Here is a 25,215-nt window from a genome sequence, read left to right as displayed (position 1 = left end):
ATCAGACTTCCACTGTCTCTGTGCACCTGCCTCAGCACACCAGAAATTCTGCAAAAAGCCATCAAGAACCTAAATAGCTGGATCCCCACTCACGCCAACAATCTGACTCCCCTAAAGTGCAACCCAATGGCAAAAGCCTGGTCACAGGCCAGCTGGTACACAGAGGAACTCAGGTTGATGAAACACCACTGCAAGTAACTGGAGTGCAAATGAAGAACAAGTCAAGACACCACAGATAAAGACGTCTTCAATCTGCCTCAAAATGCGACCAACAGGAGATACAGAACACCTGGTTCACAGCACTTGCAGACCGCATCGACGCCGGCACAAACAAAAGCAAAGAATTCTTCATGATCATCAAAGATTACAACGAGTCTCCAGCAACATCTCCTCTTCCGCAAGACCTTTGCAACAGGCACTTGGAATTCTCCTGTAACAAGTGTCTCCAACCAGCTAATTGCGAGCTGCCAGTAGCTCAAAGTAACTCGCGTCCTCAAGTTCATTTACAAATATCACTCAAGGTCAGATTTTTCTTTAAAAGTTAAGGGAAGGCTGTGTTTCGTTTACATCATCATCAGGCTGCAGATAACAGAGCCTGCTAATGAAGAGTGCTAAGTCAGATTTATGGGCCATGCTGGGTCACAGAGGTGAAGTGAAGTATTTAACTCTTAAATAAAAGTCCATGCTTGGAGCATGAGAACATGATCAATTCTTTATTTTAATATACTCCAATTTCCAGAAGCGTTTGCTCCAGTGGCCGGTATACACTCTTTTTTAACCTAAACTTTATTGTCTTTTTGTTATGACAAACAATCGAGTTTCCAGGAGAATGATGTCCAATCTCACGAGCAAATACATTATAAAGCAATCTAAAACACTACAACATATTGTTGACATTAGTTTCTAGTTTGCTCCGTGTCATAGCATATATAGTTAAAAACCATGAACAGTAATCAAGTACTCAAAATATGAATCCTCCACATGGATCCCATACCAACCCAGAACCCCTATGTTCCACCGGAGAGCCATCACTACAGAAAGAAAGAGTTTTGGGGGGGGTGTGTGTAATACAATATATTTATGGACCCGGTGACGATGTAGATTTACATTTAATCCCTGGGATATTATCTGTTCTAGACCAATAGATACCTGTTCACTGGGAGCCTGCAACTGAATCCTGTGCCTTAAAGCTGTCCAATTCCATTGAAATTGGTTATTTGCGAACCCTCCTATATTCCTCCCGCCTAAGGGCTAAGCTTGCAGCAAGGCCCCACTGTAGGGGAGTAGGATCTGCACTTATGTTGCCCCCACTTTTTTCTGATGTTTACACTGGTTTCTGACTATAGTCTGGCTGGGTCCCTGCTAATCAGGGCCCCAGTCTCTCTGTTCTCTCTAAACAACTTGGAGTGCATATTAGATGCACTAGTGATTGGATACTGTGGTACCCTATGAGCCCCTAGTATATGGTACCTTACATACCAAGAGCATAGGTACTTCACAGGACTACCAGGGGCTGAAGCATGTATTATGCCACCCCCGGGAAGCAGACTAAATCTGACACCACAGGCCTGCTACTGCATCCTGGGTGAGGTAGTGTTAGCACTCCTCACTGAGGTATAGGTTCCCTATATCTCACCTTACACACACATATAACCCTATCAGTCACCCCTAAGGCAGGCTCTAACAATCCTGAGGGAAGGGTGCTTGGTTTCCATGTGAGGGGGTGCCTCTGCCTGAGCAGGGCCCCTCTGCAGCTCTCAGAGTCCATTCTCTGTAGCTGCTTATGCATGCGGTTAAACCATATACTCTTAATTGCATTATAACCTAGCGGTAAATGCTAACTTTGGAATGGCTGCATCAAAACATGTCGTGTTGGGTGTCAAACGCTTTGGAATCATACCCACACACCAGTTACTGGTGTGGGAGTATGATCCCACCCTTCTAGAGGGGAAGACATGTACCTACTGTGGAAACACGGTAGAATCCTGGAGAGCCCTGGCATCACAAAATGGATGCCACCAGCACAGACACTGGGCTGCCCTCCTGCTGCTGACCGAAACTCGCAGTGGAGGAGGCCCAACAATAGGCATCCTGTCACAGGGAGGTGTAACCACCTTCCAGACAGGATTTAGTGTATTGGGACTGGGTGGGTGCACTCCCAGTGTGCTTTGAAGTCCGGCACTGGGGGAGCAGTAGGTTCCTCTGTGCATATGCCAGCTCAAACCGGTTCAGGGGCTACCAGCCCCTGCTCTGGCACGAAACTGGACAAAGGGAAGTGGGTGTAGCCACCCACTCCCCTGACCCTCCCATAGGAGTGGTCATAGAGCTAGTCTCTGCCTTTCTTTTAGTATAAGTTACCATTGCAAACTAGATATCCCTGGATGACGCTCTGAAGAAGAATCCTCTACCTTCGACGTTCCACTACCTTTGGAAGACTGAAGAATCTCCCTTGGAGTCAAGGAGGGACCCCCCTGCTTGGCAGGCACCAAAACTTTGCATCAACGGTCGCAAACTTTCTCGCTCCCGCCGGAGTCCGAAGTCCCTGCAGCCCGGAAGTGTATTTCCTGACTTCTCGACGGCCATTGTGAGTCCCCAGCAAACCTGAGGCGAGTGGACCCCACGAGTGACGAGGAACAGCAATACCCGGGTACCGTGCACTATTGTCGAGTGCAACCCCTTCACGACATTATACGAACTTGTGCATTGGACCAGGTGTGGTCCAAGCCTCCAGCAGGATTTCCACCGAAAATCAGTGGCCTACCTCGTCCCGAGTGACCGTGGGCTCCTGTGAAGTGAATCCTCACGGGGCGTCTTCGCGATCCCTTGTCGGTTGGCTTGTGGGTCCCCTGAAGACTTTTCTACCGAACCAAAGGGCTCCCGTGGTTGCTCCAGGCCTGCCCTGACTTACCCTAGCTGGGCGAGTCCCTCAGACCCTGCTGGTCTGTACCGCTGACTTTCTTCACATTCCACAAGACTTGCTGTTGCCAAGGTTTGTTGGCTCCAGTCCTGTCGCCGACACCTCAGTAAGCTGCAGACTTCGTGGGACACTCCGAATCCAGCTCCTGGTCGTCGTCGACGCCTCCTGGACCTCGTGGCTGAAGAGTCAAGACACCTGTGATCACCTGAAAACACCCGACTTCTTCTGGGCATCCAGCTTCCTGGCCCCGGGTCACTGGCAAGTGACTTTGAACACTGTCTCCACTGCTTTCAGGTCTTCTTTCTTCAGAATCCAGCCTTGGATTCCACCAGACACTTCTCCTGTCTTCACAAGCAGCAAGTCTTCTTTGGCTCCCATTGAAAACGATGCCGCGACCCGACACCAAAAGACACCTATGCACCCGGCTTCTCTGGGTGAGGTAACTTGAGTACTCCGGTGCTCCTGTGTGTGTTGGCTCTAGAACTACTTACCCTGTAAGTGACTTGCTTGTAGACTCTCCCGAAGTGTCCTAAAACTTTAATATTCCAACCGCGACTTGCTCCATTGAAGTCTATTGGGATCCGCGGCTGTGTTCCCACACTGCATGCGTCTCCCGTGGATCCTTGACTTACCTGCCTTGGGTGGATTAGTGAGGCCCCTGCTCTTCTGAAGACCTTAGGCCTTCTCCCTTCTCAAGTCGTTCTTCTTATAACTCTTTTTTTAGAATATGGTCTGGTAAGCCCCTAGGGCCCCAGCCATATAAGTGCTTAATTTGTTGTGAAATGTTGATTTGTGCATATGTCCTTGACTTCTAATCTCATAAAGAGATTAGTAGAGTGTGTCTAGTAATAAATACATATATATTTTACATATATACCTGTGTGGTGTCCTTTCATTTAGTGATTCAAGAGATTATAAGGTAAAACAAGCTGCTTTACATTCCTTTGGAACTTAGCCTGAAGGCTGCTCTCCACAGCTACCACTAGGATAGCTTTCTTTAAAAGGTTGTCTTAAACATATCTACCATAAGAGTCGAATTGTACTGGTGCAAGGTGGCCACTTTAACTAGTGACTAGCATATACCAGGCAAACTTCTCACACCCACTGATTCAGTTCTTCCTGCCAATCTGTTAGTCTTGGGGCCCTAGGGGACTTCCAATGCCAAGTGAGAAGGCGCTTCGCCTGTAATAGTGCCAGGTTTGCGAATCGCACTCTCCAACTTGGAACCCCTAGGACCTGCGGGTAACACCAGTACACAGCACTCCATAGTATCCCATCGGGCCTGACCAGTGTACTCATCCAGCACTCTGGTTACCCATGCCCAGTAGTTTGATAGCTGTGGGCAAGCCCATAGCATGTGGAGCAAGTTCACCCCCTCAATGGGGGCACTTTGAGGACGCAGCAGGGTATATCTGGTTGATTTTATGTGGCATTAAGTATGCCCGGTGTAGAATGGCAAATAGAATACATTTAAATCTCGAATTACAAGACACTTGGGGTATTCCAGCAGCCATACCCATTCCTTGTCAGGTCAGCTGCTGCCCAATGTTTATGCACATAAAAAAGTAGACTGTCATGAGTTAGGAAAAGGGTGTCTGGGGGGTTGTGTGTGTCAATTACTCGTGTGTCATGAGGTAGTTTTCTGCTAACAGGTCATCCACTGTGGTGACTCCTTCTCGTTCCCAGGGTATAAGCCTCTTACCCTTTAAGGTGCCTGAGGCAGTGGGGAGGCTTTGCAGGGATATGTTGGGTGCATAAGATACCTGAACCGAGTAATTCTTCATTGCCATTTTCCAGAACGACAATGTGATGCGTAATAGTAACGTATGTGTTGGCAATGTCTGGGTGCCAGGGCATAGCAGGTGGTGCTGCTGGCCGTGTTCTAATTGTGCCTTGGTAAAGTCTATTTCCAACAGATTATGGACAACGAGCGAGTATAACAACCATTGCAGTTGTCTGGCTATACAGTATACCTTAACATCGGGAGCCCCTAGTCCTCCTTTATTCATTGTAAGTTGGAGCTATATGAAACTGACTCTATGATGTCCCTGCCTCCTTATTCGATCAGTCAGTAGAGTGTTGAGTTGTCGGAAGAGCCCAATAGGAATCATGATTGGTAGGTTCATAAAATGGTATAAAAAGCGCTGCAGCATCATCATTTTGGTCAGTGCCAACTGTCCACCCACAGACATGAGCAACATAGTCCGAAAGGCCACCTGTGATTTGAGCGCTGCAATTGTGCCTTAGAGGTTGCCTTCTAAATATTAGGGCCCTCTGAGTATTTGAATCCCAAAGTACCGGAAGGTGGAAGTGGCTACTGTGATTGTGCACTCCCCAAAGTACATAGCGGGTTTCGCATACATGCCACTGAAGAAGTACACACAAGATTTATCCGCATTGATGTGAAGGCCAGAAAGGGCCCCAAAGGTGGAAAACAATTGGGCCATTTCTATCTGCACTTCTCGGACATATTTGAAATACAAGATCATGTAGTCGGCACACAGCCAAATGGTATGGACTGTGTTGCCCACTGAAATTCCCCATGTCCTGCATCCTGTCTTCTTTGTGCGATGGGTAAAGAGGAGCGGGAAAAGGGGGGCAACCCTGCCTGGAACCTCGCAATGGGAGATTGGAAGATGTGGGGACATGAATTATTACATTAAGTGCTTCCCATTCTTTAATGGGAGAGGAAGTAGTACCGGTGTTAGCCGTTAAATATGTATTTATGGCAGTCGCCAGGGTGTCGGGAAAGACCGTGTCTTTCCAAGAGGCCAGGCTGTAGCTGCCATGCGGGGATTGGGGCTGGTACCTTTCCCGATGCAAGTGAAATCTCCAGGGAATTAAGATCCGAGTTGGTCTTTGTAGGAAGCTGGCTCTGTTTAAACTATACCAAAATGAGGTATAGTGTGCACAGAGTCCAGGGGAACCCCAAAGGTAGGCAGAAGTAAAAGTAGATCGCACCTTACTCCCTATTTGTGGTTGTGTGCGCGAGCAGTAAGGCTAAATTAGAGGGTAGTGTTAAACATTTGTTGTACACACTCAGGCAGCAAATGATGTCACACTCAAAGACTGAACTCAGACCAATTTGTTTGTATAAAAGAAATTAAGTTATTTTATTTCTCAGAGCCAAGCATGATGGAGGTAAGCGCAAAAAATGCTTTGCAGAATCGTATGCAATGTTTTCAAGCTCAATGCAGGTTCAAATGCAGTTGATTGTGGCACCTTCTCGGATGCCCATATTTGTGTCATACCTAAAGAAGGAAAAGACACCCAACATTGCAAGAATTACAGACCAATCTCCTTGGTCAACATTGACTATAAACTTTACGCTAAATCTCTTGCTTTAAGATTAGATCCTTTTCTTCCTGAACTGTTGGGCCCGGAACAATCTGGATTTGTTAAGGGCCGTTTTATTACAGACAATACTAGACTTCTGTTCAATGTCCTATCCAAGTCCTCAAGGTTTCACGATTCGCTAGCGGCAATTGCTTTGGACGCAGAGAAAGCGTTTGACAGAGTGGAGTGGACTTTCCTTTTCTCCGCCCTCAGATGGTTTGGGTTCGGCCCTAATTTTATCTCCTTTGTTTCTTTGCTATATTCCAGTCCCAGAGCGGCGGTTTGTGCCAATGGTCTAGTCTCTTCTTTTTTCAACTTAGGTAGAGGGGTCCGTCAGGGTTGTCCCCTTTCCCCCTTCCTTTTCAATCTGGCATTAGAACCCTTTCTTTCAAAGCTTCGCCAAAATCCTAACTTGCATGGTTTTCAAACCTCTCACACAAATATTAAACTTGCTGCTTATGCAGACGATATCCTACTTTTTATGTCCAACCCTGCCATCTCTGTTCCTACATTTCTCAATGAAGTTCGCGAATATTCCCAAATTTCTGGTTATAAGTTAAATAATGACAAATGTGAAATTTTATCCCTTACTAAATTTACCTTTAAACCTGATTTTGATGCGTCCAATTTTACTTGGAGTCCCTCACATATTAAATACCCTGGTTTGTACATTGCCCCTTCTCTCCCCGACACTATCTCGCTGTGCCTCACTAAATGTACCCAGAAATTGTCCGACCTTACTTCCAGATGGCACCCACTTTACCTTTCCTGGTGGGGTCGCCTTGACCCGATTAAAATGATGCTCTCCCCAATAGTTCTATACACCATATCCAATATTCCAGTACCTATCCCAGCTAAGTTTTTCAAGAAAATTAATACTGTTTTCTCTTCTTTCCTCTGGTCCGGCAAAAAAGCGTGTATGTCTTTATGCAGATTACGTCTTCCTAAATCAGAGGGCGGGGTCAACTTTCCAGATTATCCCGCTTATCACAAAGCATTTCTTTTGCGACAAGCTTCTCTTTGGTTGCGGGATCCTGCTGCGTCTTCCCCCTTATGGCTTGTTCTTGAGCGTCTTGCTTTATCCCCCTTCACCTTCGCTGAATATCTTTCGTTTTCTCGTAAGCCCCAGGTTATCTCCACTCCCATTCATAAGTTCACCACCAAGCTTCTCCTCTCCTCGTCCCCCAGCCCCCCTTCTTCTGTAGCTGACTTTCTCAACACCACCATTTGGTATAATAATAGTATTCTCATTAACCATAAACCCTTTTATTGGAAATCTTGGAGGCAAAAGTGTTTGATCTGGGTGTCCCATCTCTTTTCTGGTTCCGACTTCTTACCTTTCCCTGTTCTTAGCCAACAGTTTGATCTTCCTCACTCCTTCATTCGTAAGTATACTCTACTTAAATCTGCAATTATGTCCACATTTGTCAAATCTTGATCTTCCCAGTCCTTCTTCGCACCTCCATTCTCTACTACGTTCCCAGCCCACAGCCTCCTCAATCTATCACTCATTTCGCGTGACTCTTGCACCTAGGCCAAAATCCAAAGTAGAGGAACAATGGGAATCTGATTTTGGCATTTCTTGGCCCACATCTTTGTGGGATAAACTGTGGACCAAGCTTCGCAAGTCTTCCAGAGCTGCTTCCCTCACACAAACCCTCTTCTTTATCTACAATAGACTTCTCTTTTCACCCCACATGTTAAATAAGAGGTCTCCTCTAATCCCTGACCTTTGTTGGTCGTGCTCGACCTCTAAAGCTACTCTTTTTCACATGCTTTTTTCCTGCACCGCCACGCACAACTTTTGGAAACAAGTCTGGACCCAAATTAATGCCATATTTCACACTGCACTTCCTTTCTCCCTTGTCAATATTTTTTTAGGAAGTCTTTCCCCTTGTTGGGTTGATATTGATTTCAATGTGCAAATTGTTGATTTATTGCTAGCTGTTGCATTTCTGCAAATTACGGTCAATTGGAAAAATTCTGCTAATGTGTCTTTTAGAGCATGGTGGTACAATGTATGTCATAATCACAGGCTAGATACTGTCTTTATTTACCCCCTCAATCTGGCCAAAAAACGACATGAACTATGGCTTCCTGTAACCCTATACCTTGATAAGTGTGCTAAACGCTCGTCTCCTTCGTTTCATTTGCTCCCCTTTCAGCAAGAAGTCTCTAAACCTCCTTGATTGACCTTTATGTTCCTTTGCATTTATTATGTTACATTTTACTGCATATTTATCTAGTGCTGCTTTTTGTTATATAGCCTCAGTCATTTGTTATCTCTTAGTCTCATGTCTCTTTTCATAGTCATATTTTACTTCATTGCTCATGTTACTGCTATATTTTTGGTTTTCTGCTGTATTGACACCTTTATCTGTTTAATAAAACTCTTTTGAACTTAAAAAAATGCAGTTGATTGAATTGCACATACGTCAGTGTCTCGAAATTTATTTTCAGATTACTATGTACGTTTCATTTTGGATTACTTTTCAGATTAGTTTTGCTAATCAGTATGATATCACTCTGTGACATTTCCCAGATAAAAGGTAAGTAATTCACTTTTAGTACATAGACAGTTTTTCAATGTTCCCCCAAACCATGTCCACAATTTTCAAGGAAAAACGGTCAATGTATTCCCCTGGAAAAAAATGAAGTTAACGGTTTGCAGGTAAGCACAAGTTTGTGGGAGTTGATATTCTGGGGTTAGAACCAGGGTTCCCCCAGGGTCAAGAATGCACTCTTAAAGCACCCTCAGTGGCACTAGGGCGGCTGGGTGCAGAGTGCTGAGGCCCAATGTTATCCAAAGAGGGATAGGGGGCCTCCGGTTGGTGGCTGCTCACAAGCAGGTCACAGGATTGTGGGAGCAAAGCTCCTGGTGTTAGGCTCAGGGCAGAGGGGGATCCAAAGTACATCCGCAGCGGCTGCTGGGTGTAGGGTACTATTTTAGCATTGGGTGCCATGTTTTCAATGGGGATTCTCCAGTTGCAATAAAGACTGCAGGCTCCAGGACGAAGATCTTCTGGAGATGACCAATGGTTGGAGAGGTAAATTGGGATGCTGGGACACCGTTGGTTGGGCCAACCAAGGCCGTGGGACGTCAGGTGCATGGGTGTTTTTAGGCATCAGGCTTTCTTACCAGCTCCGGTCACGGTCGGGGGGATCCACCAGAAAGACTGCAGGCTTTGCTTGGAGATTCGAGGCAGGTCAGAGATCACCAGATCTCTGGTTGGGATCGCTGGGGAGCCCTCCTCGTGGTGTTGGGCCACTCGGGCGTAGGTTTCGGGTGCAGAGTGGTGCAGACTTGTGGTTTTGGCTGGGGCTTGAGTCTGTGGGTGAGCAAATCCGATGCCCACGGGAGACAAAGTCTTTGACTTGGAAGGCAGGGCAGATGCTCCGGGTTCTTGAGGTTGCTGGCTGCAGGACACACCGGGATTTTGCTGGAGCAGATTTGAGGTGGGGACAGGCCGGTAGGTCTGGGGCTAGGTCAGTGGGCGTTGTTCTCTTCTTCGTTCAGCACAGCTTCTTCGGTCCTTCTTCTTTTCTTGTCTGAGGAGGCAAGGTTCAGGGTTGCCCCTAAATAATTTAAGGGCGTTACAGGTAAGAAAAGGTTGGGACCAATGGGTCCCTTCTTGGGGGTGGGTGTACCCCCTATTATGCCACCCTCCAGTGGGAAGGGGGCATATGCCTCACTCTGGTTGGCTGGGTCCCCCCATCTGCAAAATGGCTGGGACCAAGAGTTGTGCTTTGTGAGAAGTTGGCCTGATATATGATGTCACTAATTCTAGTGTACACCCTGTATCAGTCCAAACAACCCTTATGGTGATTGGTTGTAAAGTCAACCTTATAGACCAGCTATCCTAGTGGTAGCATGGACAAGAGCAGTCTTAGGCTAAACTCTGAATGGCATGTGAAGCCAGCTGTGATACCATATATAATCCCTTGAATACCAAATGAAAGGACACCACAACAGATGTATATAAAAATAGAATGTATTTATTCTAGTCAAACCCTCAGCACTCTTTATGAGATTCGAGGTAAGTACAACACAGTCTTATTTAAGCATACATTAAGTCACACAGGTAAGTAATACAGTTAGGCCCTAGGGGCCACGCAAACCATATACTAAAGAAGTGGTATAAGGACCACTGTCACGGAAATAGGATAGGCCTAGGCCTAGGGAATCGCTGGGGCTACACTACACTACCAACAGTTAGGAAGTGGGAGGCCCACGGGATTCAGGTGCAGAGTGGAAACACTCACGCGTAATGCGTATAATCGATAGAAATAGTACCGTTTTGAAATAAGCACTTTTAGGACACTTCTGAAGCAACTAGGAAGTCGAGACTCGGAAACTAGACCCTAGGATAGTCACTACCCTTGTGAGCACCAAAGTACCCAAGTTACCTAGCCCACGGGCTGCGGGTGCATAGGTGTGAACTTGCGTCGGGTTTCGTCGTGGACTTCTATGGATGCCTGAAGGAAAGTTGCTGACAGGCAGTCAGTGCAGAGTGTCCGGTGGATCCCAAGGGCGGGATCAAGAAGGAAGGGTACCTGCAAGCAGAAGGGACAGAGTCAAGGTCACTAGCCAGTGACCACGTGGAACCAGGAAGGAACCAGGCGATGTCGTGAAGATTGCAGGTGAAGGGTGAAGCTTGTCGCTGCAGCCACGGATACCAGGAGACGTCGAGGACGACCAGGACCAGGAGGCGAGCTGTCCCACGAAGGCTCTTGCTGTCGGTGGCGTCAAAGTCGAACTAGGACTCACCAAGCCTTGGCAAGCGGAACCCACGAAGAACGGAGGACTTGCTTCTGGTGCAGACCAGGAAGGTCTGGGGTGCTTCTCTTTTGCAAAGAAGCAGGAGCCAGTCTGGAGGAGCCAAACCAGCAGTGAAGATTTCAAGGTGTGTCGTCACAAAGGCCCCTAGCCAACGGGCAAGCAACCGGACAGATGCGGCAAGCAGGAAAATGCAGAAGGGCCCCACGCAGGATTCGTGGAGTGTGGAGGGCTGATCTTCGGTGCAGATGGTGCTTGGGGTTGGGGCTTCTCAATCCCCAGTGCACAACTTCGAGGGTGCCTCAGAAGCTGCGCTGGAAGATACTCGCCACTTTTCCCAGGTAGCCGGTCCCACGTCTCTCGTCGCCTCCAGGGATCTCAGCTCGGCTGTGGATGTGGATCAGGGTCGGAGAAGTCTGGAAGTCAAGGCTCTGGTCGGGCTCTGCAGTCAGTCCCTCGTAGAACGTCAGCAAAGCAAGGGGTAGTCTATTGATGGTGCCTGTTTGCACAGGGTAGCCACTCCTTGGCCACAAGGAAGATTCTTCAGTCTTCTTCTTTCGTCGAATGTCGAAGGTCCAGAGTTTCTGTTCAAGTTGCAGGTTCAGGATAATCTAATTTAGCAGGGCCCAACTAGCTACTAATATACTGGGCTAGTGGGCTGGGCTACCTGCAAGGTCCCTCCTATGGGTGGGACCAGGAAGGGTAGTGGCTACACCCCCTTTCCTTTGTCCAGTTTCGCGCCAGAGCTGGGGCTGGAGTGCCCCAGCACCGGTTTGAACTGGACTATGCATGGAGCACCTTGTGTGCCCCAGGCATGTCTCATTCCTTTCAGCCCTCCCTGCCCCAATACACTAAAGTCTGTCTGGGGAGGTGCTAGCACCTCCCCAAGCAGGAAACCTATTGTCCAGGCCTCCCTGGCTGGGAGGGCTCCCAGCAGCAGGAGGTCAGACTCGTGTCTGTGGCAGCAGCATGCATTTTGTGATGCTGAGGCTTTGGTGAGAGTTAAACAGCAAAGTAGGATTTTAACATGTCTCTCCCTCTAGAAGGGAGGAATAATATCTTCATCACCAGAAATGGTATGGGGGTATCATTCCAAAGTGTTAGACACCTTACACGACATGTTTTGATAAAGCCAAACCATAGTTACCATAACCGTTTAAGATTATAAGGCACTTTAAGAGTATATGATAGGCTATATCATAGAACAGCTATAAGGACATGGTTCCGAAAGCTGCACACCGGCTCAGCTCATGCTAGAGCACCATCTCACATGTTACCAAGCACTCTGCCTCCAGGATTGTTAAGGCCTGCCATAGGAGTGGCTGGTAGGTACACATGTGTCTATATATAAGGGTAGATCTAGGTATACTATATCTAAGCAAGGGGTGATTACACGACCTTGCCCCAGCTGAGTGATCAGCCAGTTGTGTCTGATTGGAGGGCCAGACCAGGGGTGGCATAATACATGCTGCAGCCTCTGGGAGGCCTAGGGTACACCTATGCCCTGGGTACCTAGGGTACACTGTACAGGGTCCAATAAGGTGATCCTTACCAATTGGGTATGTACCTAGGGTACATGGAGTCCATTTTAAAAAGAGAGCAGACAGCCTGGGACCCTGAATGGCAGGGTCTGTGGCCATCTAAGTCGAAAAACTAGCTAAACACTAGGCAAAAAGTTGGGGGTAACCATAGTCAGATATCCACCTTCCTACATGCTTTACCTCCCCTCCACCACGTGAGGGGTGGGGTTGGCAAAGGTGGACACACTTCCCTTCCTCACTTGGTTTTCCCACTGATTCTCCCGCCCAAAGTGGGGTCAGAACCGGTGGGAGACAGTTGCTGGACGCAGCCAATGGCTGCAGTAGCTCACAAAGGCGACAAGCCTTTGAAGCTTCCCGTTCATGGACCCTACCCACCCTGGGGGAGGAGGCTGGGCACCTCGTCCCAGGATGTGCATTGTTTCAGACCCCCGAGAGCATCAGGCTCTCAACTTAGGGATCCAGAAACATATCTGGTGGTGGCAGCTAGTGAACAGCCACTCAGCCTGGACACTAGTGTTTTTATTTTTGTAAAAAAATTTTAAAATGTATTTTATTGCAAAAGTTTACATTGAACAAAACACAGGGAAGCGCCCAAGCCAAGCAATCCAATCAGGCAGCAATTTCAATACACATGGCATGGATTCACATTAGTCACTGTATACATAGATAGCCGAAATTGTAAAAAGAAAACTGAAGGAGCGATGCACAATAGGGTTACCCTCCAGTCCGTGATCATAACACAATCAATACTTAATTGATATACCTATAGACAAACAACTGAGGAGCAGGTTCAAGGCTCATATATCGGCAGTATCACCACAAGTTTAATACAGTTTCCCCATTTACGCCCACTTAGTGGACCAAGTACCCCTCCCTTCTTCCAGATTGTGTCTTAGTGTTAAAGGGAGCTGGCCAAGTCCGTCATTGCTGTACATCTCTCAACTTATCCCCCCCCCCCTTCACTGCTTTTGTTAGCTTTGTAGGTGTTGTATAGTGTCCAGAAGTTTTGCGATTGCGAGGGGGCATAAGGGCACTAAAGTTCTCCGTTTGTGTAGAGCAATATATCATATCTGAAGCCCATTGAGACAATGTAGGTAAACGGCCTCTAGACAAGCAAATAGCTACCCTGCGTTTTGCTATTAGTAATCCCATATCTACTAACCTTCGCAACCCCTTAGGCAAATGTTTGGAGGAACCCAAAAGAGCTAGCGCTTGGTCAGGTGTAAGCTCCTTCCCAGTTATTGCTGTCAATTCCAGAAACACTAACTTCCAAAACTTAGCCACTCCCGGGCAAAGCCATGCCAGATGTGCAAAGTCCGCCACAGTCTCATTGCATCGCTCACAGCACGAGCTTTCTCAGAGCCCATATCTGCATAATCGCTCTGGGGTGTAATATACCCTATTTAGAAACTCGAAATGTATAAGACGGTGTCTACCGTTGAGAGAGACTCGTTTTGTGCTAAGGCAGCAGTACAGCCACATGGCATGATATATCTCCTTATTTATATCAGATTGCCAGGCCAGACGGGCTTTAGTACAGTGGTTCGCTCTATATGACATAGCTTGTTTATATATCTTAGATACCATCCCCGTTGTGGCTTGTGTTTTTATGGTCAGGGTAAGTTCAGTCATCTCCGGCGGTGTAATGGCTGGATTTTCTGTTTAGATGGGATCAGCCCCCAGGGGCCCCTGTGACCCAGCCAAAACGTACTCACCTTCCCTTCTTAGATCGTATTTACAATGGGTAGATATAAAGATGAATATACAGGTCGCACCTAAGAATGGGGAATGACAATATACATATATGGATTTTCTACAATATCTTATTCACATCAGTTGGCCTCGCGGTCGCCCTGACCCAGACCGTTCTACCCTAGGGCAGATCTGACACGCAATCCGGCGTGTCTACACACGGGCCTGCAGAACCCAATGCTCCCTTTTCCAAATCGTTCGCGATCCTGCGAAACTTACACGGCGGTATCCCTCCCGCCGCTCTCATTTACACACGGGCTGCAATCCGGCAGCCCTACACGCTGGTAATCCTCCCCAGCGCTCTCATTAACGCCGCATATCAACGACGACCACATTCCTATGAAACATTATTAGGATGATATCTTAGCAATCTACTTAGGATAAAACTAAAATAATAACTTTGGATATGGATTCAGATTATATAGTGTACTCCGTGCTTACGACATCAAAGGTCCACTCACTCCCTCTTTATTTGATAACTATTCGTCTGATCGGGATTTCTCATCCGTTCGTCTAAACAGTGCTCAACTAGGAGCATCATTTACCAAGATTGGACACAAGAACCAGGTACACGATAATTCTATATGAATTAGGGCATTTATTAACCATAAACATAAATCACATTACTATGCAGCATTACATTTGCACAAGAAATAAAAGAGAAAGATTAGGGTGCACGCACTATAAGAATCGGTCGGACTTCACCTGGTTAATGGGAAATCGGGACTCGGCAGTCATCTAGGCTCCTGTCTCGTCTCTGGGTCCTGGCTCGCCTTGCAGTCACCCTCAGCCGTCACAAGTACACGTCTGCACTGATAGGCTCAAACTCGTCTGCTCTCCCTCAGGACCTCGGAACCTTGCTGTTAATTAGCTACCGTCTCTCTCTCTCTCTCTGGGTTAGTGCGCTCCGCGCCACTTCTCGTTCAGTCTATCTTCAGAGAGTTTCGGTCTTAAATCTTTCTCCGACTTCAAAGATGGCGACTTGTCCACCATGAAAATGAATAATGGCAGAGATGCTAACGGCTAGATGCCGCCTACGGACTGACTGACTGAAAGACTAACACCTTTGCTAATATCAAAAGCCCGTTCCTTCATGGAAATTCACGGCCAGTAACCTGCCGCCCACCAAATTCTTGTACCTCCCCGTACCAAGGACACTTTCCCAGCTGGCCAGCCTGAAGTTGTGTCTTCGGAGTGGAGAAAAATACATTCCTTCGATAAGGGTCAGCCTGAACCGGTTCTCTCCAAGCGAACAACAGCTTAAAACTAAAACATCACTTTTAACCTAGAAAGCCTTCTCGAGCTACCAGGCAGAAAGCAAAATGGAGTCTGTCTCGCTTAAGGCCTACGGAGCCCATAATATGCATAGCTCCATGAGAAACAGATCGGCATGTTAGCAAATGAGTAAATCATGACTAATACTTATATATCTAACCCCTCACTTAAATTCATAAGCCTTACTCTAAGAGAAATGGCACGAAAATGCCCTTATATCTGTAAGACAAGGTCCCTGTTTATCGGCCTAATCCCTATGCTATGGGGGTGATAGGCTGGAGTCACTCTCCATCATTCTCCTTCTCCAGAGAGCTGGCAAAAAGACAGCCATAACAGGCGGTTCCACTAGATCGTCTCCAAGGTGTTGAAGTGCGTGACAAATTCTATGATATTGGAACTTGCTTTTAGAGGGAGGGCTCAGCATCTCCCGTCGCAACCGAGCACCAGTCTTTCAGAACCCCGTTCTCAAACAAGTTGCCCATTGTGTGTATCCCAAGGGAATTGAGTGCGCGAATAACACCCCTATCTCGACAGGGAGGTAGCCATTGGCACCAATCTATGGACGCCAAAGGCGAGTACAGAAGGGCTCCGGCTTGCAACTTCAAGAGATGATGCCAGGCCTGGTTAGTGGCATTGATCGAATCCAGTATGCCCGTCCTGCAGTCAGCAGGCGCAAAAAGCAGCATGGGCAATGGACTCGGAGCTGCTACCTCCCGCTGTATGCGCAGGTGGGGAATGTCAGTAGAGCCATGTATCCAGAGATGTGCATGGGCGCATTGTGCAGCCCTATAATAGAGGTCAAAGTTCGGTGCCCCCAACCCCCCCATGTGATAGGGCAAGGTGAGGATCCGCCATGGACTCTTGGCAGTTTGCCTGCCCATGACAGCTTGACCATCAAGGTATTAAGCTTCTTAAAAAATATGCCCGTGAGGACCATCGGAATGTTGGTGAAAAGGTACAGCAGACGTGGGAGGATAACCATTTTCATTATTGAAATTCTGCCTAACAGCGTCAATGGTAGGCGAATCCAACGATCTACATCATCTTTGTTTTCTCATTATTACTCTGTAGTTATCTCTAAAGATTGTCTCTGAGTCAGAATGTGCTTGGATACCTAGATATCTAACTGAGTCTGTCGTCCATTGCAGTGGGTAGTCCATGTCAAATTGGGACGTAGTTGGCGTAAGGGGTAACACGAGATTTGGACCAATTGACCTGCAGTCCCGAGAGTCCCCCATAAAGTACTACCTCCCGTAGCACTGAGGAAAGATGGCGTTCAGGATCCCTTACATATAGAAGTGTATCATCAGCATAGGCTGAGATGATGAGATTATAGCCTGGAATATGTATACCCTTATGTCCATGATATTCACGCAGCGCACAGGCCAATGGCTCCGCGACCAGCGCATAGAGAAGCGGGGACAGCGGGCAGCCCTGTCTTGTGCCTCTAGAAATGCTCCTGTTCCGGTGCCACTAGAAGAGGAACCAGTGGCACAAGGCGGTTGGCCAGAATCTTTGCAAAAATCTTCGTATCTCCATTGAGTAGCGAGAGAGGGCGGTATGACGAGCATTCCTCAGGGGACTTCCCTGCCTTTAAAATAGCAACTATTTCCGCCTCTCGGGAGGGCAGCGTCGTGCCTGACACGCACATATCCTCAAAAAGAGTAGTCAGCTGAGGTAGTAAGAGATCTAAAAACACCCTGTAGAATGCTACCGTTAAACCGTCATTCCTGGGTGCACTACCCGCTCTCATACCCGATAACGCTAGAAGAATTTCATCTCGTTTTATGGGCCGCATCAAAAACTCACGATGCGTGTCCGTCAACCATGGTAGTTTAATATGGGACAAGTAATCAACCATTTCCGCCTCTGTGCTAGTACCACGCGTCGCATATAATGCTGAGTAGAATTGCCGAAATCGTTCTGCTATGTCTCGTTCCTCCGTTAGCGCCTCACCTTACGCTGAGTTCAGCACGGCAACCTCTGAATAAATGCGGCGACCATGCAGCAACTGCGCAAGCACACTGCCCGATCTCTCACCCTCCCCGTAGATGCGGGCCGTGGCGTATTTGCCGAGATGTTTAATTTCAGCATCGTAAGTCTCGTGGAATAATTCCAATTGGGCCTTGAATTCCACCTGCATCTCATCAGTCGCACTAAGTTGCAGTCGCGTCTCCAAGGCAGTCAGCGAGGCCTCCAAGTCAGTCAGTCTTTTACGTAGGGCTTTAAGAACTCCCGAGTGTTTAGATATCTCAATCCCCCTATATATACGAACTCCTCCCACACCACCTGGAAGCTCTCCACTGAGCCCACATTTTTATTGAAGTATATCTCAATTGCGTCTGATAGTTCAGCCCGGAACACTTCGTCCAGAAGCGAGAACGGGGGAAACCTTCAGGTATGAGGAGGAAGTCTTCGCGTGGGAATGGCGATTACGACCAAAACCGGGGAATGGTCTGAGTATGTGCGTGGAAGCGCCTCGCAAGTCCGCACCTGGTTGTATAGCTGCCTGGAGAGCAACCAGTAGTCAATATGAGTATGTAGGCCATGGAAGGCCGAATAGTGAGTGAATCCCCCCCTTGTCTGGAAATCGCTGACAGCAAGGGTCCGGGCCGAAGCTGTAGCGCATCTAGGTGGACCTCCTGAGCAGTCACAATCCGGATTCAAGGTCAAGTTAAAATCTCCCCCCCCACAGCTGCTGTCCGCTCGCCAGCGCCTGTACTCTGCCGAACAGACTTGTATAGAAGTCAGGATTGTCATAATTGGGACCGTACACATTGATAACGACAAAGTCCAGTCCCCTACCCCTGCAATTGGATATCGTAAACCGGCCATTAACAACCGTATGTAAGGGCTGCAAAGTTAAAGAAGACTTAGGACGGACCCATGTGAGTACTCCCCTAGAGTGTGTAGTGAAACCAGCTGCATGTAGCGCTGAAATCGTGCTCCTGGAAGTGTCTGAAGAGATCAAATACTCTTTAGATGCTGGCACTAAAGCGTATTTGATCTTGTTAAACCTCTCTGAAGCTTTTGATCCGGTACCTCAATCCAGACCGCTTGCTCCTCTTTATGACATCGGCATATCAGTGGCACAGCTTTAAAATAGTTGGAACCTTCCTTGAGGGTAGATCCCAAAAGGTTTGGCTGCCACCTTTCTCGTCTAATGGGAGTTGTGTTTTAGTGGGAGTGCCCCAGAACTCTGCTCTTAGTCCTACTATCTTTAACATCTACATGACTCCTTTGGCTACTCTAGTTGAGTTTTTCAATGCCAATATGCTCTTTTATGTTGATGACTCCCTGCTACTCTTCTCTTTTAAGAAGAATGAGCCAATCGACCATAATGCCATCAACCCTGCTTATTGGCAGTATTTTGGTGGATGGGCTTTAATCAGCTCAAATGTAACACCGATAAAACTGAGATTCTCCGCTTAGGATATAATTGTATTTTTGATCTACACGCCCATTGGCTGGACAAGACTCCTCCACCTAACGCCCGGGAAGAAGTAGTGAAAAAACCCTGAGTATGTAGATTGATAAACAGCTGACGCTACGTTCTCAAATTAATACAGTGGTTGGCACATGTTTTGGTCTGTTGCGGACGGTCACAAAATTCCTGCAAATACTCTCCCTTTCTGCAAAGATCACTGTTCTTTTGGCCCTTGTGGTGACCATGTTGAACTGTGCCAATATCCTTTATGCTGGACTGCCACAATATCTGCTGCAGAAATTACAAATGGTGCAGAACGCAGCAGCCTGTCTGGCTCTTCAATTACCCAGACGAGCTTCTATCTCTTCTCAGCTGAAGAACCAACACTGGCTTCCTGTTTAAAAAAAAAAAAAGGATCCTGTTTAAGATCCTGCCCCTTGTGCACAGGGCTCTGCACCAGTCTGGACCAACATATCTATCCTCCCGGATTCAATTCTGCTCTCTCCTAAGAACTCTGTGCTCTTCCGTCCGCCGTTAAACGAGCAAAAACCGGAGGCAGATCCTACTCCCTCCTGGTCCCGCAAGCTTGGAACAGCATACCTGTAGAGTTACACTGAATGAATAATGAATGGTCTTGCAGACAGAAACTGAAAACTTGGCTTTTCAGTTTCTAATTATGTCCCCTCGCCTTCTCTTACTTTCTGAAATTAGCAGCGGGACACTCGGTTGGAGTAGCCGCATGCTTTAGAAATCCTGACATTCATTCATTTGCATAGTTAAGTAAAATGAAAGCTGTGTTTCATTATTGCTGTGCCTGAGATTTAATGTATACTTTCTCATGTAATTGTTCATAAAATTTTAAACAAAAATTAATAAATATAAAATTAAAATGTCTTCTGATTTGATCACGGTCGATCACTCTCATTCAGGGGTGGTAGTCACGGGTGGTTCTGCCTTATCTCTCTAGCCCACAGAAGGAAGTCTCTCATCTCCCTTCCAATAACACTGTTTCTGGTGGTGTTTCTTACTTTTTATGTAGGCTGATCTTTCTTTCATCTTTACTACAGGTCCCAAATTATGAGTGCAAGCCGGTTTCTATAGAGGTGCTGTAGCTGTGCAACATGGATGCAAGAACCCTGTTTTTGGAGAAGAGAGTGAGCCTTTTGAGCACCCTGTGCGTAAATCCAGCTGAAGTTGATACTGATGCCCTACGTGCCCTGTTGGAGATCGCGTTGCCTCTAGAAGAGAAGTACCAGGAGCTAAATGCTGTAGGCATTATTCTAATTAATGCCATTGGAGAGGTGAGCTATCTCAGCAGGGAACAGGGTACTGACGAGCAGAACTTGATGTTGGGTGCCAGTGGTGGTGACAACCAAATGGTCCAAAAGGGTGACTCCATTAATTTCTGGAATAAAGATGCTTCCCAGCAATCCTCAACTTCATCTCATAGATGTTAGCCAGTGTAATTTTGAATGGCTTTGGATCGAAGTCTTATCCGGGTAGTGGAAGTTGGAGATTAAATCAAACATGAGATCATCTCCAGGATTTTTTGTTTTAAAACCCAGTCTCCTTTTTAGATGACCACAGTCGCTTTACCTGGAAAGTAAATGGACCTGACACTGTATGTCTATTCCATTCTTTATGTCTCAAGAAGTGTTAAGAGTGCTGAAATACATAATTGTCTACTGCAGTGGGTGTGCATCATACTTTAAAAAAAAATTCCCATAATTTGTACCTTAAATAAGTTTTGCTTTGCACAAAGTGTTGCATAAACCCCCAGATTAAAATTGTTTCTCCTTGTCTCTTGTTCATTTTTCTCTCATTTCACCACTTTCCTCCACATTCCTGTCTGACTCCTCACCTCTTTCTTGCCCTCTGATCCAACTTGCAGCCCAATCTCTATCTGCGCAAGATCTCGACAGCCTTCAACATCTTGGAGAAGTATGGGCGGAACTTGCTGAACCCGAAGAAGCCCAAGTACTGGCGCTCTGTGAAATTTAACAACCCAGTCTTTAAGACCACAGTGGATGCCATGAAGGTGAGTAGGGAGCAGGGTGACATGCACCACAAGTCATGTGAGAAATAAGGGGTGTTTTACTGTTGATTTTTCCAGAGCAGTGAGCAGACCCTAGAGTGCAGTTATAGCACTATAGACAGAACATCTAGCTATATTGGGATATTGGGATACATTTGTAGGCAGGATTGACATTGCTTCAGAAATCAGTGGTGGATTCCAAGGAACATCCTGCCCTATGCTGTCAGACTCTGAAGCATAGTACATATTTCTGTTTCAAATGAACTATTAAGGTTTTCTTGTCTCCCACAGAACACTCCTTTATAAAAATATACAATATGGGAGAAATACCTCATAAGGGGGGTGTGATCGGGAAGTTCTCAGCAGTCAGTCACCCCCCTCCCTTCTCCGGTGCTAAAGTAGTCCCAATCTAAATTAGTCCCAAACTTTATAGGTTTGTCGTTCTGGTTTATTTTTAAAGATTCAGGGTTTTACTCATTGACACACGTATGAGCAATAGTAATAGGCAGTCAATATAGGATGAATATAACACAGGTGTGGGGCCCTTCACGTCAGACTCCTCGTCTCTCTGCTCCCAGCTCAGTTTCGTGGTGGGCGAGCGTGGACCCCAAAAAACCCAAAGAAAACCACACCGGCTTAGGCTTCTATTTAAATAATGAAGCACATGGGGAGGGTAAGTGCACCGTCACCAGTCCCTAGTGTGTTGTGCCTAATGTGGGGGAAAACAAGTGGTGACTTTAGTGATATCCCCATATACGAGCCCACAGCCCCTGAACAAGCCCCGAGTGTGCAGCGGGTACTTGCCTGCTTCCACGACCCTCCTGGGCCGTGGTGTTGGGAGACCAAGCCTCCTTATCGTCGGGGAGTGCAATGGTCCCGGGGGTAGCGCTCCTGGAGCTGTTTTCCCTCTCTGTGTCCCCTTTGCTGGTGCGTGGCTCCTGCTCTGCTCCTCCGGCGTGCACCTCCTCGGCGTCCTCCTCAGCTCTCCTCTGGGTCGTGTTTCTCTGCCTGTCCTCCGGTCCGGCTTCGGTCGCGTCCTCCTCCTCTTCCCGCTCCTTCCCAACTGAACCAAGTTCTGGACGCCTCCTGAGCTTTTCAGCCGTCTCGGGCGCTGGTCCTGTTTCAGACGCTAGAGCGTCAACCCCACTAGCTGTTTCTGCTTCGGCGGCAGCCATGTTGGGTTGGTCGGCGCCGCTCTCGAGTGGGACACCATCACAGGGGGGAAGGGGATTCAGAGAGAGTATGGAAAATACAGGAGAGAGGCCTCTAAAGTTGAGATGCCTGGAATAGTTATGACAAGATAGGAGAGAGATGTAATCCATGTCTTACAGGCTAATGACTACTAGGTACCTGTGTGTTGTATTTTGTTTTGGAAGTTGTGCTTGAAATGGACACCAAGGATATGGTTTTTCAAGGAAAAGACTAGTTTATATTAATTTCGGGTTTACATGTTATTATCTAAGAGAACATAATTTATATAATTGCGGGGATGTAACCATTGCTGTCTACATGCACTCTTAATCACCCTTCCCCGTTTACCTTTTCGTGTTCTCGAATATTTCCTCGCTTCCTCTGCTACTTCCAGCTCACTTTGGTGAGTGAAGTGGAAATGTATTGTTCGAGGTTTGTGTGGTTGTATATACACGTGCTGTGCGTGCTCCTGCCATCTTGTGTTGGGCCTGGATGTATGCAAGTTGTTTTTCTTCAAAGAAGTCTTTCGAGTCACGAGGGGCTGCGACTCCTACTCTTGGTGATGATAATGCCCATGGTCATTGACTCCATTGTTATGTTGTTTTCTTCCCGCCGTCTGGTTTGGATGTGGACTTCTTATAGGAAACTGACTTCCTATATAGTGTACAAAAATGAGGTACACTGTGCAGAAAGTCCAGACGACCCTTAGTTCGAGGCATGTGGGCTGCTGAATTCATATCTGTGCATAGATCGCCGCCTAGTGTTGGGTCCGGATGTTTGCACGTTGTTGTCCTGGAAGAGTCTTCGAAGTATCCTTGGATAGGTGGACTACAGTGCGCATGGGCATCCTCTCCATCCTCAGATTGTTTTTTTCCGCCATTGGGTTCGGATGTGCTATCTTAGCTCAAGTTAGGAAAATATTTGGTCGAGGCCAAAAGGCCTTTAGTTCGCGTCGGTACTGTTTATCGATCGGGTTTCGATAGCATTTTGTTAGTTTACTAACTTTCAGCACCGACTTCTTTCGCATTTACCTGTCCATCGACTACTTCGACGATGGAATCCAGGACGCCATTCAAAAGGTGTCCGGTATGCAATGCGAAGTACCCACACATCGACGTCCATCCGGTGTGCAACAAATGCCTTTCGCCGGACCACGACGAATCGACATGCATGGCCTGTGCCCGGTTCCGTTCCAAGAAGACTCTAAGGAACCGAAGAGCGGCGAGACTCGAGGCGCGGCACGCGGCACCGGCCCCAACAGACATCTTCGACGAGGCCGACGTCGAAGAATTAGAAGTCATACCCTCCAGTCCCGTTTCCGAACACGACCCCGGATCGGACGAGGGCGACGAGTCACTCTTCCACAGAGGTGAAGACGACACCGAGGTAGGAGACGACGAGGAGGCCTTAGGGGCCGAAGAGAGTAGCTCCAATGATGAACAAGGCCTACCTGTTCAAACCGAAGAAACACCAGCGCCACAGCCTTTGGCTCCGGTCGAGGGATCGCCTTCGGGCCTTACCCGAGACCCATCCCGTAGTTCTTCGGCCCCGCCCTCGGGCCCGGCCTCGGACGTTCAGCGGCAGCCATTGCTGCATAAGCCAGCTGGTTTCCCTACCACAAAACCGAAACCGAAAGCTGCTCCGGTTCATACGAAACCGAAACTGAAAGTGGCGCTGGTCGGATCGAGGCCTTCCACGCCTTCGACGTCAGCGCAACGCGTCGGCACCGACCGCACCAAGAGGGACTTCGGTGCCGAACTGGAATCGGGCGACATCGGAGTCGACAAACGGAAAAAGGCCATCGGCACCGAGAAACCTACTCGGCTGCCGACGCCAACGACACCGAGGGCAATACCGCCTGCTTCGCCTCGCGTCGCTCCCTCGACGACGCCGATGCCTCACGTATCGAGGACGTCGACGGTGATCTCCACACCTCGACTCGAGGACCCGACGGCACCGAAAAAATCCACGCCCGGCTCTACGAACCTGCCCGGTGCCAAAGCCTCAAAGACGCCCCAAGTGCGGCCTGCTGCGACGCAAAGCAACAAAACCACGGCGGCCCTCAAAGACCCGTCGGGTTCCGGCCCGATCGGAGCTCCAGCAACCTCTACGGGGCCAGCCAACATTACCTTCGGCTTGCCTCCGTCAACAATCCCGAAGATGTTCCAACTCAGGACACGGGTTACCCAGCCTCCGGTTCCACCGGACGAGACGTCTCCGTCACGTGTCATCGACGCCGACACTGGCAGGCTGATTCTCCACGACCGAAGGATAACTTCGGAACCGCCATTGGACCCTTTCAGGATCCCACTAAAAAGGAAGCTGCCTGTGGAATCAGAACCTCTCCTTTATGAACCGTTCCATTCCTCCTACCAGGATCCACACCGGTTCTCCCCCACACGCTCCGACACGGATGCATTGGAGGACTACATGGATGACCAAGCACCCTACCATGTAGACACAGACCCTGATGACCAGCAGGACCCTGATCAAACTTGGGGCGACCCTGCAGACCCCAGTGCACCTCTCGATACACAGGACCCACAACTCTATGGGGCAAAAACATCTCCCACGGAGGATACTGCGGCGTTCAACGCTCTTATTGAACGTGCTGCAAATAACCATGGGGTACAGCTTCACTCAGATACCATCGAGGATGACTTTCTAATGGACACTTTTGCATCCTCAGAAAGACATGTAAAAACTCTGCCAATGCTGAAGGGGGTCCTCAAACCAGCTAAGGACATTTTCAAGGAACCCACCAGGGCACGAGTGATAAACCCCAGGATTGATAAAAAATACAGATCAGCACCTGGGGATCCTACTTACATCAAAGGACAATTACCACTCGACTCCATCGTCGTAGCGAATGCTCGCAAGAGGGCACACTCGCAAACGACAGGTGACGCTCCTCCCCCGGACAAAGAGTCCAAGGTGCTAGAGACCTCCGGCAAGCGAGTTGCC

At 47.9% G+C, this 25,215-nt stretch overlaps 1 protein-coding gene across 1 annotated transcript in view; it reads left to right on the top strand.

Moving 5' to 3' along the window:
- Positions 1 to 25,215, top strand: part of LOC146862959 (uncharacterized) — a 274,450-nt gene that overhangs the window by 8,835 nt on the left and 240,400 nt on the right. The window contains exons 2-3 of the mRNA XM_085642331.1: positions 20,093 to 20,326; positions 20,917 to 21,063. Coding sequence (XP_085498457.1) covers positions 20,147 to 20,326; positions 20,917 to 21,063 — 327 coding nt within the window. The 5' untranslated portion in view covers positions 20,093 to 20,146. The remainder of the gene's footprint in view (positions 1 to 20,092; positions 20,327 to 20,916; positions 21,064 to 25,215) is intronic.

This window comes from Triturus cristatus, chromosome 2_2, assembly GCF_964204655.1.
Source record: "Triturus cristatus chromosome 2_2, aTriCri1.1, whole genome shotgun sequence".
NCBI lineage: Eukaryota > Metazoa > Chordata > Amphibia > Caudata > Salamandridae > Triturus > Triturus cristatus.
Note: the sequence above shows the minus strand (reverse complement) of the source record. Positions and strands in the feature narration are given on the sequence as shown.